This window comes from Mobula birostris, chromosome 11, assembly GCF_030028105.1.
Source record: "Mobula birostris isolate sMobBir1 chromosome 11, sMobBir1.hap1, whole genome shotgun sequence".
Taxonomy (NCBI): Eukaryota; Metazoa; Chordata; class Chondrichthyes; order Myliobatiformes; family Myliobatidae; genus Mobula; species Mobula birostris.
The window spans coordinates 8,878,960-8,895,084 of NC_092380.1; the positions used below are offsets into that span (position 1 = coordinate 8,878,960).

At 45.8% G+C, this 16,125-nt stretch overlaps 1 protein-coding gene across 1 annotated transcript in view; it reads left to right on the forward strand.

Annotated features, from left to right (window-relative positions):
- The window catches only part of LOC140205397 (voltage-dependent T-type calcium channel subunit alpha-1I-like), a 426,562-nt gene that overhangs the window by 363,800 nt on the left and 46,637 nt on the right, over positions 1-16,125 (forward strand). Inside the window, exons 23-24 of the mRNA XM_072272989.1 lie at positions 5,670-5,862; positions 8,445-8,596. Coding sequence (XP_072129090.1) covers positions 5,670-5,862; positions 8,445-8,596 — 345 coding nt within the window. The remainder of the gene's footprint in view (positions 1-5,669; positions 5,863-8,444; positions 8,597-16,125) is intronic.

Sequence of the window (16,125 nt, forward strand, 5' to 3'; positions counted from 1 at the left end):
AATGAATAAACTCCACAACAGCGAAGGCTTTGCCACTACCTGTCATCTCCTCCAGAGCTTTGCTAGTTCTCTCCGCACCTCTGGTTGGGAGGCATGGTAGCACAATGGTCAATGTAAGACTATTACAGTGCCGGTGAGCTGGGTTCAATTCCATCGCTGCTGTAAGGAGTTTGTATGTTCTCCTCGTGACCATATGGGTTTCCTCCCACATTCCAAAGGTGTATGGGCTAGTAGTCAATTGGTCACATAGGTGTAATTGGGTGGTGTAGGCTCACTCGGCCAGGACGTCCTGTTGCCGTGTGGTATCTCTAAATAATTGAAGTTCTATCCATTCTCAGTCTCCTTCCTCAACCACTGGTTGAGGCACCAACCTGAGCCCGAACCTCTGAAATCCCCTTCTTTATTCCCTCAAAGATCAAGTGTCCCCTGCCATTCAGGTAGCGGACGTTCATCCTTACAGAATGCACAGATCACTCCCCAAAAATCCTGGAAACGGAACAAGATTCACCCTCACGGGATTTGTGTGTCAAGTATTATTTTACTTCCCGCTCACGTCTCCCACCACGTGTGCAGGTGATGTGGCCGTGGGTTGTGGAAAATGGTGATGCGGATGGTTTCCTGGAAACACAGACTACCCGCCGTCCACCTCTGCTAATGGGATGGTGGTGTAGCGGTTAGTGTAACTAACTCCTTATGGCACCTGCAATACGGGTTCAATTCCTGCCACTGTCTGCAAGGTGTGTACATTCTCCCCATTTCCTCCAGGTGCTCCGGTTTCCTCCCACACTCCAAAGACGTACGGGTTAGGGTTAGAGGTAGCTATGCTGGCCAGGGAGGCATGGCAGTCTGCCCCAGAACAATCCTTGGACTGAGCGAGAATAAAGGGCATTTCACTGTGCAGTATGTACATGTGACAAATAAAGTGCAACTTGATGATTTTTAATCTTTAATGCAAGATCTCCTATATCTGTTTAGGCAGGTGCCCCCATGCATCCTTCCGTGTGTCAGAATTGAAATGTTGCTCAGCGTTTCTCTGAAGTGCCCCAGGGCACCTAAAGGCTCTACAATTATTAAACAGAAGCTGCTAAAATTGAATTGAAAAGCTCAGCTTACAATCAGAAAATAGCTTGAGCAAAATATTTAACCATCTTCTTTTCACATCCATAATATCTCCAGCTGCTTGTGATGGTTTCCGAGGTTCCAGTGACATTGTAGACCCCTCATTAAGAATGGCTTCTCGTAACAGATGGATAACACATAAGATTATAAATCTAATTAAGTTGTGAAATAGATCTTGCAAATGGGCTGAAGGGTTTAACTCTGTTTATGCCTGAGATGAGCAAATTGGACTGAAGTCAGGGCTGGGGTGATCCTCACACACACTCACACCACGCAGCCCGTTGTGAGTTAATTTTTATCAATTCTCAGACTAGCACTCTCCAAGTGCCTGCAGTGCCTCGTTGTCTTTTTTTTTGCATACTTCTCCATTGATTATGCTTCTTTCTACACATTTGTTGCGCCCATTTCCTTTCTACCCTCTACCCGTGTTATAGGGTGGCACGGTGGAGATACATCTCTACCAAAGGAGGTGTAAGGAGCTACTTCCCTCCACTAGCCTGAGGTCACCTTTGAGCAAGATGTCGATGCCCCCTCGATCAAGGTCACATGAAGCCATGGGAGCTGGTGGTGGATGGTCGTATGGGCAGCGGGTACATATCACAAGTTCTGGTTTTGCGACCACTGATGCCAGGCAGATAATCTCTGAAGAGTGTTGATAGTGGCTGGGATCACCCATCTTGTAAAGACCACTGCACAGAAAATGATAATGGCAAACGACTTCTGTCGAAAAATTCGCCAAGAATAACTATGGTCAAGAACACCCACATCAAATGACACAGAACATAATGATGATGTCATATGACATGGCACATTATGATGATGGTAACCTTTGTTATCTTTGGCTCTTTGTCCTTCTCTGTTAATCACTCCGGTTCTGATTGACCCTTGTGGTTCAGTGGGTAGGTAGTTCTATATCCTCTACCTCCCACTGCCTCATCTCTCTCCCTCTCTCTCTATCTCTATCTCTCTCTTTCTCTCCCTCACTCCCTCCTTTCCCTTTCTCCCTCTCCCTCTCTCCATCCCTGCCTCTCTCCTCTCCCTCTCTCCCTCTTAAACACACACACACACACACACATTCTCCATACCCATTTCTCTTCATCTTTCTATCCCTCATCTTGCAGAAGAGAAGATTTGGACTACAACTCCTAACCAAAAACTTCAACCCAATATCCTAACCCTCATTTCCCATGCAGCTCTGTGGGAGTGCTGCACCGTCAGATATGGTGCTTCTAATGGGAGTTGAGGCTGTTAGATAGCTGCTTATGTATGTAATGGTGTATACAGAGTGGAGGAGGTCTCCCTGGTGCCATGATCAATACTTATCCCATAACCAGCATCACAAAAACATCTCCTCCCCTCATTATTGCATTGCTGTTGGTAGAATCTTGCTCTGTGGAAATTGAGTGCTGCGATTCCTCCAGCAGGTAAAGCCACAAGTCCTCTTGGGAGGTTTTGAAAGTCACTGAAAGGCAGGAGGGCTTTTGCCTCTGGGGATTCTCTGAAACCCCTCTTGAAACCCACCGTACAGTCACTCTTTGCTCTTCGCAGGTGCTTTCCTGCTCTCTGGGGCAAGAGTACCACAAGAGATTTTTAACAGGCTCTCTCGTTACAAAATGAGAGTCTAAGAATTGTAGACTCATTGAGGAAGACCCCAGACCCTTCGTACAGCATCGGATATCATCCATGTTCTATCTCTTTGTCAACAGCGAGCAGGCTATCATCTTTTGTTTACTGGGCGGGTTGACCTAACAGGTGGCTTTATCATTTCTAAGGTGAGATCATTGAGGAAGACCCCAGATCCTTTGGTTCGCTGAGTCCTTGAAGAACACCAAGTGCCTACTCTTACACTGCTCCCATTTCATTCTTCTCACCTTCCCACCCCTCCTAACCAACCCCCGGTTCAGCATTCACTGCACATTAAGTGGACAATCAGTCCATTATGGTCTTTGGCATGTGGGAGGAAACCAAACAACCTGGAGGCAGCTCCACGCAGACAGCATCGGACATCATACATGTTCTATCTCTTTGTCAACAGTAAGCAGGCTACCATCTTTTGTTCACTGTGCAGGTTGACTTAACAGGAGGGTTTATCATTTCTGAAGTGAGCTCATGGTGTTTTCATAGGGAAAGTGAGATTTAAGGGGGCATCAGTACAAGACAGTTACTAAAATCCAAAGGAGAACTCAGCAGAGATTTAACGGACAGAAAACTAGAGTCTTTGATGAGCCTTAACACAAGAACCTGAGCCAACTGGTCCATGCCAATGAAGATTCCCATCTAAGGTAATCTTATATGCTCACGTTTGGCCCATGCTCCTCCTAAAATCCTAGAATCTTTTAAATATTGTTTATGTATCTGCCTCAACCACTTCCTCTGGCAGCTGAGTCTATATCCAGACCACTTTTAGAGTGAAAACGTTGTCCCTCAGCTTCCTATTTAAGCTCTCCCTTCTATCCTCCAACCTATGTCCTCTAGTATTTACTCCCCAGCTCTGAAAAACACCTATGCACTTTGACCCCTGTCTATGATTTATTTCATGCAACTCTACACTCAGTGGCCACTTCATTAGGTATACTTGTACACCGATTGGTTAATGCAAATATCTAATCAGCCAATCTTGTGGCATCAACTCAATGCATAAAAGCATGCAGACATGGTCAAGATGTTCAGTTGTTGTTCATACCAATCATCAGAATGGGGAAGAAATGTTACGTACCTGGATGTGGGGGTAGAAGGGTGGGTTGGCAAGTTTGCAGACGACACAAAGGTTGGTGGTGTTGTAGATAGCGTAGAGGATTGTCGAAGATTGCAGAGAGACATTGATAGGATGCAGAAGTGGCAGATGGAGTTCAACCCGGAGAAGTGTGAGGTGGTACACTTTGGAAGGACAAACTCCAAGGCAGTGTACAAAGTAAATGGCAGGATACTTGGTAGTGTGGAGGAGCAGAGGGATCTGGGGGTACACGTCCACAGATCCCTGAAAGTTGCCTCACAGGTAGATAGGGTAGTTAAGAAAGCTTATGGGATGTTAGCTTTCATAAGTCGAGAGATGGAGTTTAAGAGTTGCGATGTAATGACGCAGCTCTATAAAACTCTGGTTAGGCCACACTTGGAGTACTGTGTCCAGTTCTGGTCGCCTCACTATAGGAAGGATGTGGAAGCATTGGAAAGGGTACAGAAGAGATTTACCAGGATGCTGCCTGGTTTAGAGAGTATGCATTATGACCAGATATTAAGGGAGCTAGGGCTTTACTCTTTGGAGAGAAGGAGGATGAGAGGAGACATGATAGAGGTGTACAAGGTAATAAGAGGAATAGATAGAGTGGACAGCCAGCGCCTCTTCCCCAGGGCACCACTCCTCAGTGCAAGAGGACATGGCTTTAAGGAAAAGGATGGGAAGTTCAAGGGGGATATTAGAGGAAGGTTTTTTACTCAGAGAGTGGTTGGTGCATGGAATGCACTGCCTGAGTCAGTGGTGGAGGCAGATACACTATTGAAGTTTAGGGGACTACTAGACAGGTATATGGAGGAATTTAAGGTCGGGGATTTTATGGGAGGCAGGGTTTGAGGGTCGGCACAACGTTGTGGGCCAAAGGGCCTGTACTGTGCTGTACTATTCTATGTTCTATGTTCTATGTAAGTGACTTTGACTGCGGAATGATTGTTGGTGCCAGACGGGCTGGTTTGAGTATCTCAGAAACTGCTGATCTCCTGAGAAAACAGTCTCTGGAGTTTACAGAGAATGAGCAGACAGCAAAAAAAATCCACTGAGCTGTAGTTCTGTGGGCAAAAACGCCTTGTTAATGAGAGAAGTCAGGGGAGAATGGCCCGACTGGTTCAAGCTGATAGAAAGCCAACAGAAGCTCAAATAACCATGAGTTACAACAGTGGTGTGTAAAAGAGCTTCTCTGATTGTACAACACATCGAAGCTTGAAGTGGACAGGCTACAGCAGCAGAAGAGCATGAACGAACACTCAGTGGCCACTTTATTAGGTACAGGAGGGACAGAGTGTGTAAGATCACTCCTCATTCTTCAACTCCAGTGAAGAAGCTTCCAAGCTGCTCAACCTCTCTCCACATCACAGTCCCTCAAACCCTAGTGGCATCCTTGTAAATCTCCTCTGCACCCTTCCCAGCTTAACGGTACCTTTCTTGCAGAGGGGTGACTTGAGTACACTATTCCAAACTTGCATGAAGTGATTTTGTTTTTATTTGCTCGCTTTCGGGATCTGCACATCAGTGGCAAGGCCAATATTCATTTCCCATCCGTAGTTGCTCCCGTGTGGCTGTGAACGATAGGGCTGAACTGGTGCAAGGGGTGGGGGAACGAATAGAAGGAGCTGGTGATGGAAGATATGGAGGAAGTTGGGGGGGAGGGAGCAGAGTGGCCCACATTCCATGAAGGTGGGATCACGCACAGCCCAGCCTAGAGGGCTGAAGGGTGTAACTGAACTGAGTACCTGAGGGTCGTAGCACTAGCCAGAGCGAACCGGGTGCCGCTGACAGGCCTTCGTGCCGGGGACTGACCGCTGTGATCCTCCCCTCGCAGCCCATCATCAACCACAACCCCTGGATGCTACTCTACTTCATCTCCTTCCTGCTGATCGTCAGCTTCTTCGTGCTCAACATGTTCGTTGGCGTGGTGGTGGAGAACTTCCACAAGTGCCGCCAGCACCAGGAGGCCGAGGAGGCGAGGAGGCGGGAGGAGAAACGCCTGCGGAGGCTGGAGAAAAAGCGCAGGAGTAAGGAGGCGTTTCGCCTGTCTTTGATGTGTTAGCCCCTTCTGTCTTCCTCATCAATTAGTCCAGCTTTCACCCCCCCCCCCTCCAAAGATCCCAAAAAACATGCACCTCCATTCTGGATTAAGATTAAAATTAAAGTCTGTCACGAGTCTTGTTGTCCAACAGGCCGGTGCTTATGCCGGTTTCCATGGCATGAAGCGACTGAGACTCTCCCCCGAATAGGACACCAGTCTATCGCGAGGTTAACCCCCAGTAATTTTGCCGGTACCCATTCTCAGCTGGGTAGACTGGAGCATTGTGTGGTTAAGTGCCTTGCTCAAGGACACACACGCTGCCCCGGCCGAGACTCGAACCCACGGCCTTCAGATCGTGAGCCCAATGCCCTAACCACTTGGCCATGCGTCACACTTCCATTCTGGAGACTCCCATAAAGTCCACTTCACCGAGCACCTTCGCTCCATCCGACACAAAAAGTGGGATCTGCCAGTGGTCACGCATTTCAATTCTACTCCCCATTCCCATTCCGACATGCCAGTCCACGGCTTCCTCTACTGCCGCAATGAGGCCACAGGCGGGTTGGAGAGTAACAAATTATATTCCATCTGAGTAGCCTCCAACCTGATGGCATGAATATTGACTTCTTGAACTTCCAGTAATGCCCCACCCCTTCACCATTCCCCATTCCTGTTTCCCTCTCACACCTTCTCTTCTTACCTGCCCACCACCTCTGTTTCCTCCATGGTCTTCTGCCCTCTCCAATCAGATTCCTCCTTCTTCAGCCCTTTATCTCTTTCACCAGTCAACTTCCCAGCTCTTTAATTCACCCCTCTCTGTTTCACCTATCACATCCCACCCTGTACTTCGTATTCTCCTCAGCCAACCTTCTTACTCTAACTTCTCCTCTTTCTTTCCACTCCCAAAACGTCAACTGTTCACACTTTTCCATAGATGCTGCCTGGCGCACTGAGTTCCTCCAGCATTTTGTGTGTGTTACTCCACATTTCAAATATTTTTATGCCCAGTGGCAAAAATGATTAATTCACTCCTATAATCCTTGTTAATGATGATCCTAGAATTTCTCTCTTCAAGTTTGTTCACAGGAATGATAAATCTCTGTTCCTTCCCTCTTTACTTCTGATCTCCTTTCCTAATTCCTATCTGATCAGCCCCTTCTTCCTTCACCCCTTTCATTGCACCAAAGCCCACAACTATTCCCTTCCTATGATCATGAAGACACATAGTCCTCTCTTATCGTCATTTAGTAATGCATGCATTATTTCCTCCGGAGTGATATCATAGGACAGACCAAGACTGAAAAAACTGACAAAACCACATAATTATAACATATAGTTACAAACAGTGCAACAATACCATAACTTGCTGAAGAAGTCCGTGAGCACAGTAAAGTTCAAAGTTTCTCAAATGTCCCACATCTCACGCAGTCGGGGGAAGGAAGAAAAACTCCCCCTGCCATGCCGACCACAATCCAACTCTGAGTCATCCGAAAACTTCGAGCCTCCGAATCAGCTGTCCGACACCGAGTACTGAGTGCCATCTCTGTCTGAACGATTCGACCTCCTTCTTGGTCGCCAAAAGCAGGCAAGGCCGGGGATTTTGAGGCCTACCCTCGGAAAGATTCCTCGCTCCCACATTACCACCTCCCTGTCTCCTTTTCTCTTTCCATTTCTCCCTCAGCTCTTACATCATACTAACACTCCATATCTTCCCTTTGTTTACATCGCTACCATGTTTCCTTCCTCCTGTTCCATTCCCTTCCTTGCTTCCATGCTCACCCTCTATCCCTCATTTGATCTTTCTTTTCTCGCTCCATCCCTGGACTCAGCTATCCGTCCTCTCTCCTTCCTCTTCCTTCCTTCTATGCTGTTGTTTTTCCCTCCATCTTGTCCCCTCCCTTCCCATTTCATCTCCTCCAATCTCCTTCCCTTCCTCCCTTCTCTCATTCTCCCTCTTCCTCCTGGGGGTGTGAAATAAAGAGGCGGTAGACAATATTGGAAGATTGGAAGATTGGACAATAGGACCCACGATAGATGAATTATTATCCCTCTCAACCCCATTTTCCTGCTTTCTCCCTGTAACCTTTGATGCCTTTACTAATTAAGAACCTATCAAACTCTGCTTTAAATACACTCAATGACTTGGCCTCCACAGCCTTGTGTGGCAGCGAATTCCACAGATTCACCAACCTCTGGCTGAAAAAAAAATTCCTCCTCATCTCTGCTCTAAAGGGACATCCCTCTACTCTGAGTCTCTGTCCTTGTGTGGTGGACTCCCCTACCATAGGAAACGTCCTCACGTCCACTCTATCTAGGCCTTTCAATATTCAATAGATCCCCTCTCATTTATCTAAACTCCAGCGAATACAGGCCCAGAGCCATCAAATGCTCTAGTTTCTGCATGCGATCCCTTATCCCCTTACGTGCGAAGCCAAGCTAACTGGGGTTGTTGGGTCTGCACGGAATGAGAAGGAGGTGTGGCACCTTGAGAAAGCAAGGCAGGGGCACTGGAGTACTAACCAGCTTCTGTTTATTCTTTCTGCCCCACACTAACCCCCGCTGTAACAGAAGCCCAGCGGCTGCCCTACTATGCTGCCTACTCTCCGGTCCGACTCTTCATCCACACCTTGTGCACCAGCCATTACCTGGATCTCTTCATTACTTTCACCATCTGCATCAACGTGGTGACCATGTCGCTGGAACATTACAACCAACCCAAGGTAAGGCTGAACCCTTTTGTTGAGTCTTTGGTGCTGCTGTCTCACAGAAAATCACTTCTGGGAGTTTATTACAGCTCTGCCGTTACATATTGGTCCTGAGAGGTATACGACCTTACTCATTGCACTGGTCCAGTTATCCAAAGGTCGATGTTCAAAATATATGTTGGCGTACAATGCCTTGAGATTTGTGTTTTTGCAGGTAATTACAGGAAAATAAAGAAGTACAATAGAATTTAAGAAATGCAGTACAAAGATTGAAAAACAACCATTTGCACTTTTTTTTTGCACAAGAGGTTTGGAGTTTGGGGTTTGATGTTCTTTTTGCCGTTTGCATGATTTGTTTCTTTTTGCACCTTGTCGGGGGGTGGGGGTTTGTTGCTTTTCTTTGAACAACTTCCGTGATTTTCTTTGTTTCAAGGCTGTCTGGAGAAGATGAATCTCAGAGTTGTATACTCTGATAATATTGTATACTTTGATAATCAATACTTTGTAGTTTGATAATCAATGCATTTTGAACCTTTGAACCAATGTGCAAAAGAAGATAAACTGTGCAAATACTGAAAAAAACAAATAATAAAAAAATTATATTGCGAACATGAATTGTTAAGTCTTTGAAAGTGAATCAGCACGTTGTGGAATCAGTGCCACCTCCTCCTCCCAACTCCTTTACTAACCCTCTCTGAAAATCTCTTGAAGACAACTCGAACCAATGAGTTTGCAACTCTTTGACTGAAGTGCGGATAACATGCTCTTTTTTAGGAGCAACACAAAAAAGCACTCAAGAATTCAGCAGGTCAACCAGCATCTATGGAGAGAAACGCCAATGGATGTTATCACCTGTTAGCTTAATCAATGATGGAAAATACATTCACTTCTTAAATAAAAAATCATTCATTTCTCAGACATCCATCCACATGGTCACCATTAAAGTACGAATGATATTGCAAACGTTCATAAATTACACCAAGGTCCTGTTTCGATGCTTTTTTTAAGAATTTTTTTACAGGAAGAGTGGGTGGGATTAGGTTACACAGCCACTGCCCCAGAATGAGACTGGCCTTTGAGCATGGACAGTCTACACAATTAAATGTTACTAGGACCATGAGTAGGTGGCTGGCTTGAGTTGTTCTCCGATCTTGGCAATCCATTTGCAAACGTTCCGTCACCATACGGGGCGAGATCATCACTGCGCAGTTCATTTGCGGTGTGCTCTGAATACTTGGACTTTATATACTTATCAGTCAGCTGATTGGTCTTCATTACAGAAACTCGATTGTGACATAGGAAGAGGGTCTCGCCGCTGACTGGTTGAGTGGCAAACTCTGTGCATTGTGGTCATGAATTTTGCCCGCATTGGCTCATAAATAGGATTGAGGTCCACGTGTCCGTTTGCAGAATTGTTCGCGGAAACCCATGCTTCTAGGAATTCCCTTGTTTGATTGCACTGTGACTTTCACTGATGCCCAGTCGAATTTGTGCCCCTCTTGATCTTCCTGGGTAGAGACTAGGGAAGAGTTGGTCATACCGCTTTACAGCCAGTTGCTGCAGACATGTAGACCTCGATCCTATTTATAAGCCAATGCGGGCAAAATTCCAGACCACAACAAACAGAGTTCGCCGCACGACCAGTCAGCGACCAGACCTCCTCCCTACGTCACAAATGAGCTTCCGCAATGACAATCAACTGGTTGGTAAGGATTTCAGGCCAAGCATTCAGAGGACACACCACAATTAACAGCACACTGATGATGTTTCCTCATACAGTGATGAAACGTTTGCAAATGGTTTGCCATTTGGGGAGCTGCTCAACCCAACCGTCAACCACCCGAGCTACACATTTTCCAAGTTACTTCCACCATAAGTAGAATTTCAGCAGAGTTTATTTTTAGGGAAGGTGATTAATAGAAACATAGAAAACATACAGCACAATACAGGCCCTTTGGCCCACAAAGCTGTGCTGAACATGTACCTTAGAACTACCTAGGCTTTACCCATAGCCCTCTATTTTTTTAAGCTCCATGTAGCCATCCAGGAGTCTCTTAAAAGACCCTATCTTTTCTGCCTCCACCACCACTGCCAGCAGCCCATTCCACGCACTCACCATTCTCTGCGTAAAAAACTTACCCCTGACATCTCCTCTATACCTACTTCCAAGCACCTTAAAACTATGCCCTCTCGTGCTAACTATTTCAGCCCTGGGAAAAAGCCTCTGACTATCCACACGATCAATGCCTCTCATTATCTTGTACACCTCTATCAAGTTACCTCTCATCCTCCGTTGCTCCATGGAGAAAAGGCCAAGTTCACTCAACCTATTCTCATAAGGCATGCTCCCCAATCCAGGCAATATCCTTGTAAATCTCCTCTGCACCCTTTCTATGGTTACCACGTCCTTCCTGTGGTGAGGCGACCAGAACTGAACACAGTACGCCAAGTGGGGTCTGACCAGGGTCCTATATAGCTGCAATGTTACCTCTCGGCTCTTAAATTCAATCTCACGATTGATGAAGGCCAATGTGCCATATGATGATTGTAAATTGATGATAAATGGATGAAGGATACAGGGGTGAGTCTGGGATTGAGGGAAGAAGAGGGAAAGAAAGAGAGAGAATAAAGGAGTATGAGAGGAAATAAGGCAAGAGATGGGAATAAGAGGGAGAATGTGAAAGTGAGATAAAATGTGGGAGGGAGTGAGAGGAAAAGGCTTAAGGGATTGAGGAGGGGGAAATCATGAGAGAGGGAATGACCGGTGATTGCGGGAGGCTCCGGAAGAAGTGAAAGAGTTAAATGGAGTGAAACGTGGAGTGAGGCAGGAAGTGAGGGAGCAAGTGAAGGAAAGGGACTGAGAGAATGAAGTAGTGAGACAGTGTGCGGGACTGTGTGACGCGGAGAGCAAGTAAGAACTGAGAGAGAATGAGAGAATGAGTAAGAGAGAGAAAGAAAATTAGGATGTGATTATAGAGAGTGATTAAGGGGGGGAGTCAGATTAAAAATAAGTGAGCAATGGAGAGTAAATTAAGACAGAGCAGCGGAGAATGAGGGGGTTAGAGGGTGAGATCAACAGTAATGAGAGGGACTGTGAGTGAGTGAAAGAAAACAGAATGAAAGGCCATGCAGAAGTAAGGAAAGTGAGAGCCATGTATGTATTTTTGGTCTGTATTGTATTTTGTGGTGTATTTATTGTCATCTTTCACGTAGCTTGGGGCTTAGCTACATATTCACGATTAGTCTCTTAGTTGTTAGTGGAGCGGAGGTGAGTCACAGGAGTGATATATTTTTGTTGACTGGTATTCAACATTATTGGAATGCTAACTAGATCACTAATATCACTTAATATATATAGAATACTAATTCTGATATCACTAATTAGAAAGTTTAGTTACGCTAATTTAGTTTTGTTAATTTTTTTACCGCTACATCTTTTGCCTTTGCTGGTTTCATAATAAAGGGTCGAACGTACCTTTGTTGATTTGGAAATGTTATTAGGAAGCGTGACATACAGTGTCGAGAACCCTGGCTTAGTCTCTCAGCGGTTATGGTTTGTTTGCTGGTAACCACTATGGTTTGCATGTGAGGGTGGGGGAGTGACTAATGAGTGGTAGTGAGGGAGTGAGGCTGTCAGCGATGGGGAGTGAGAGGGCCGGGTGACAGGCAATGTAGGTGAGTGACAGAGAGAGAGAGGAGGGAGAGAGAGTAACATATGAAATGACGGAGTGAGAAGAACAGTGAAGGCATGAGGCAACGAGGAGTTTCAACGGAGTGAAATGGAACAGGCTGGTTGAGAAAGGGTGAGGATGGAAGGGAAAGTGAGAAAGTGAGAGAGAGAGAGAAAGCAGAACTCAAAGGGAGGGAGGAGCCAGCCAATGGTGTACTAGCATCAGCACCAGACTTCGAAACGAATGGTCCCAGGTTCGAATCCGGCCGGCTCCTTGCTCGCTTTCCATCGGCGCTGGGTTGAGCGTCGAGCTAGCAATTTGGGCTCATAAGAAACAGACAAATGCAAAGGAAACAGCAAAAAATGCTGCCAATGTGAAAGCAGCAACATTACGGCAGTGGGGGGGGGTGTTGGAGGGTGATGCAGAGAAAGAGAGATGGGTGAAGAGAGAAAGCAGAAAGAGACAAATTGCCACTAAAATAGAAAACAGAGATTAGTGAAACAATTGCTTAAAATGTTAAATTGTACCCCAGGGACCCCCAGTATGTTAAATCTAATGAAATCATTGAGATAGGCATGTAGTTACACATTAGCTGTGTTTGCAGGTTAATTTAATACTTGTCCTGGTGAACTGGGATGTGATAACCTGCAGAATAATTACACAAGTAATGAGATGTGTTTGTCCACAATTAGAATATTCTGTCCACAAAGAGCAGGATAAATCCAAGCTGTTTAATTACCAACCCATTGAACTACTCTCATTATGAAAGTGACAGACGGTGTTTCTGATTGTTCCACTGAACATTTACCAGTAACGTATGCTAATGCTCAGTTTGAGATTTTCCCAGGGCCTCCTGGATCCAGATTTTTTGACTCCAGAGGTGAGGTGGGAAAGGTTGTTTTTTGTATTGTGGCATGAATGACGAAGGGAGCAACAAACAATCTGCTGAAGGGACTCAGCAGGTCGGCTGCATCTGTGGGAGGAAAGGAATTGGCAGTTTGGTTCTGATGCGGATTTTTCGACCCAAAATGTCGACAGTTCGTTTCTTCCCACAGATGCTGTTTGATTCATTGAGTTTTTCCTGAAAGTCATATTAAGGCATCCGTTAGTCTTGCGAGACCATGGATCTGTGCCTGGAAAGTCTTCACTCTCCAGGGCGCAGGCAAGGTTGTATGGTAGACCGGCAGTTGCCCATGCTGCAAGTCTCCCCCCTCCACGACACCAATGTCGTCCGAGGGAAGGGCATTAGGACCCATACAGCTTGGCAACAGTGTCGTCGTAGAGCAATGTGTGATTAAGTGCCTTGCTCAAGGACACAACACATTGCCTCGGCTGGGGCTCGAACTCACAATCTTCAAGTCACTAGTCCAATGCCTTAACCACTTGGCCAAGTGCCCACACATAAGCACAAGGGATTCTTCAAACGCTTGGAAATCTTGAGCAATATGCACACAAAAGGCCGGAGGAACTCAGCAGGTCAGGCAGGATATATAGAGGGGGAATGAACAGTTGATGTTTCGGGGCCGAGACCCTTCATCAGGCAAAGTTCCTCCAGCATTTTGTGAGTGTCCCTCCAGCAAATTGTTGGTTTCTCCGAAGTCCAGCACCTTTAGTGTTTTGTGTCTCCATGGCATTAACATGTCGTGGTAGAGTTGGCTTCAGTGGCTCTCGGCCATTACGTTTTTTGCCGGGATGGCGTGGATAGCAGAGGACGTCTGTTTAAAGTGAGTAGTGGAAAGTTGAGGGGAGATGTCAGAGGCAGGCCTTTTCCCACAGAGTGTAGTGGGTGGTTGGAATGTACTGCTGGCATTGGTGGCAAAGGTTAATGTAGCAAGGCCATTTAAGAGACTCTTAGGTAAGCATGTGGATGTAAGAGAAGCAGAGGATTATGGGCTATGTAGTAAGAAAGGGTTATATTGATCTTGGAGTAGGATCATAAATGATGGCACGTTGTGCGCTTATACCATGCTGTACTGTTCTATGTTCTTATTGTTTAAGTCATATCTTATACAGAAGATGGTTGTGAGTGGTTGTGGGAGGACGCGAGACAATCATACCCGTCCTTGGACATCGCTGCAGATCTTTCTGGCAGTGTCCTAGGTCCTTGCCATCTTCAGCTGCTTCACCAATGACCTCCCTTCTATCCAAGAGGAGAAGTGGAGATCTCATTGATATTCAACTCTTCAGATAATGAAGGAAAGCACATCCAAAGACAACAAGACAGAGGAAGCATTAAGGCATGGCTGATAAATAACAAGTAACATTGGTGACACACAAGAACAAGTGATAAGTATTTGCAACGAGAACCTAACCACCCACCCTAGACATTCTTCACCCTGGGACCACTTTATTAAGCACACCTGCTCAGATAGCTAATCAGCCAATCATGTGGCAGCAACTCAATGCATAAAAGCATGCAGACATGGTCAAGAGGTTCAGTTGTTGTTCAGACCAAATATCAGAATCAGGAAGAAATTTGATCTAAATCATTTTGACTGTGGAATGATTGTTGGTGCCAGACAGGGTGGTTTGATTATCTCAGAAACTGCTTTTCTCCTGTACAACAGTCTTTTGAGTTTACAGAGAATGGTGAGGAAAACAAAAAAAAAACACATCCAGTGGGTGGTTGTTCTGTGGGTGAAAACATCTCGTTAATGAGAGAGGTCGGAGAAGAATGGTCAGACTGGTTCAAGCTGACAGGAAGGAGACAGTAACCCAAACAACCATACGTTATAACAGTGGTGTGCAGAAGAGCATTCACTCTCTATGCCCCGGACACACCGTGACAGCATTGTGTGCCACGTGTAAGATGAATTGTCCTTATTCTGACACCATGGGCTTCATTATTAAGGGAGACACAGGTACATAATAACATTGCAGTCTTCATGTTCCCCTCCAATTAAATCAGATGTATTATGCTGTTCCTTCATCGTCACTGGATCCAGGTCATGGAACTCCCAATCCATTAGAGTGTGGATAGGAGAATGTGTAATGTTGAGGATTATTGCAGTGAACAACACACAGAAGGACATGGAGGCTTTGGAGACAGAGCAGAAGAGGTTTACCAGGATGTGGCCTCTAATCTTAACTGAATTTTAAAGGAGCACCATTGAAAGCTCACTGACAAATCACATCTCCATCTGGTATGGGAGCAGCTGAGCTTTGGACCAGACGTCCCAACAAAGAGCTGTGAGAACAGCCAACAGGATCATAAGGGCCTCCCTACCATCCATTGGGGACATTTAGGGTTCAATTCCCACTGTTGCCTGTAAGGAGTTTGTTCATTCCCCCCGTGACCGCAAGTTTCCTCCGGGTGCTCTGGTTTCCTCCCACAGTCCAAAGACTTGCCAGTTGGTAGGTTAACTGGGCATTCTAAATTGTCCCATGATTAGGTTAGGATTAAATCGCAGGGTTGCTGGGCGGCATACCTTGAAGGGCAAGAAGGTTCCATTCCGCGCAGTACCTCAACATATAAATAAGTAAGTCCTGCTTTTATGGAATCTTGCTATGCATAAGTCCAGCACAGTAGTGCAGCGGTTAGCAAAATGCTTCACGATGCCAGCAGTCTGAAGATCAGGGTTCAATTCCTGCTTCTTTCTGTAAGGTATATATTCCTGCTAACCACATGGGTTACCTCTGGGTGCTCAAAATTTGTTCCACATTCCAGACAAACGTATGGGTAAGGGTTAAAAAGTTATTGGGCATCCTATGTTGCCGCCTGATGCACTGGGACATTTGCGGGATTCCCCAAGTACATCACAAACTGTGACACAAAATCCGCGTTTCACTGTGTGTTTCAAAGTGCATGTAACAGATAATCTCTCTAATCTCTTTAAAAATGTTGCAGACTCATTTCAAAAGTGAGTACACATA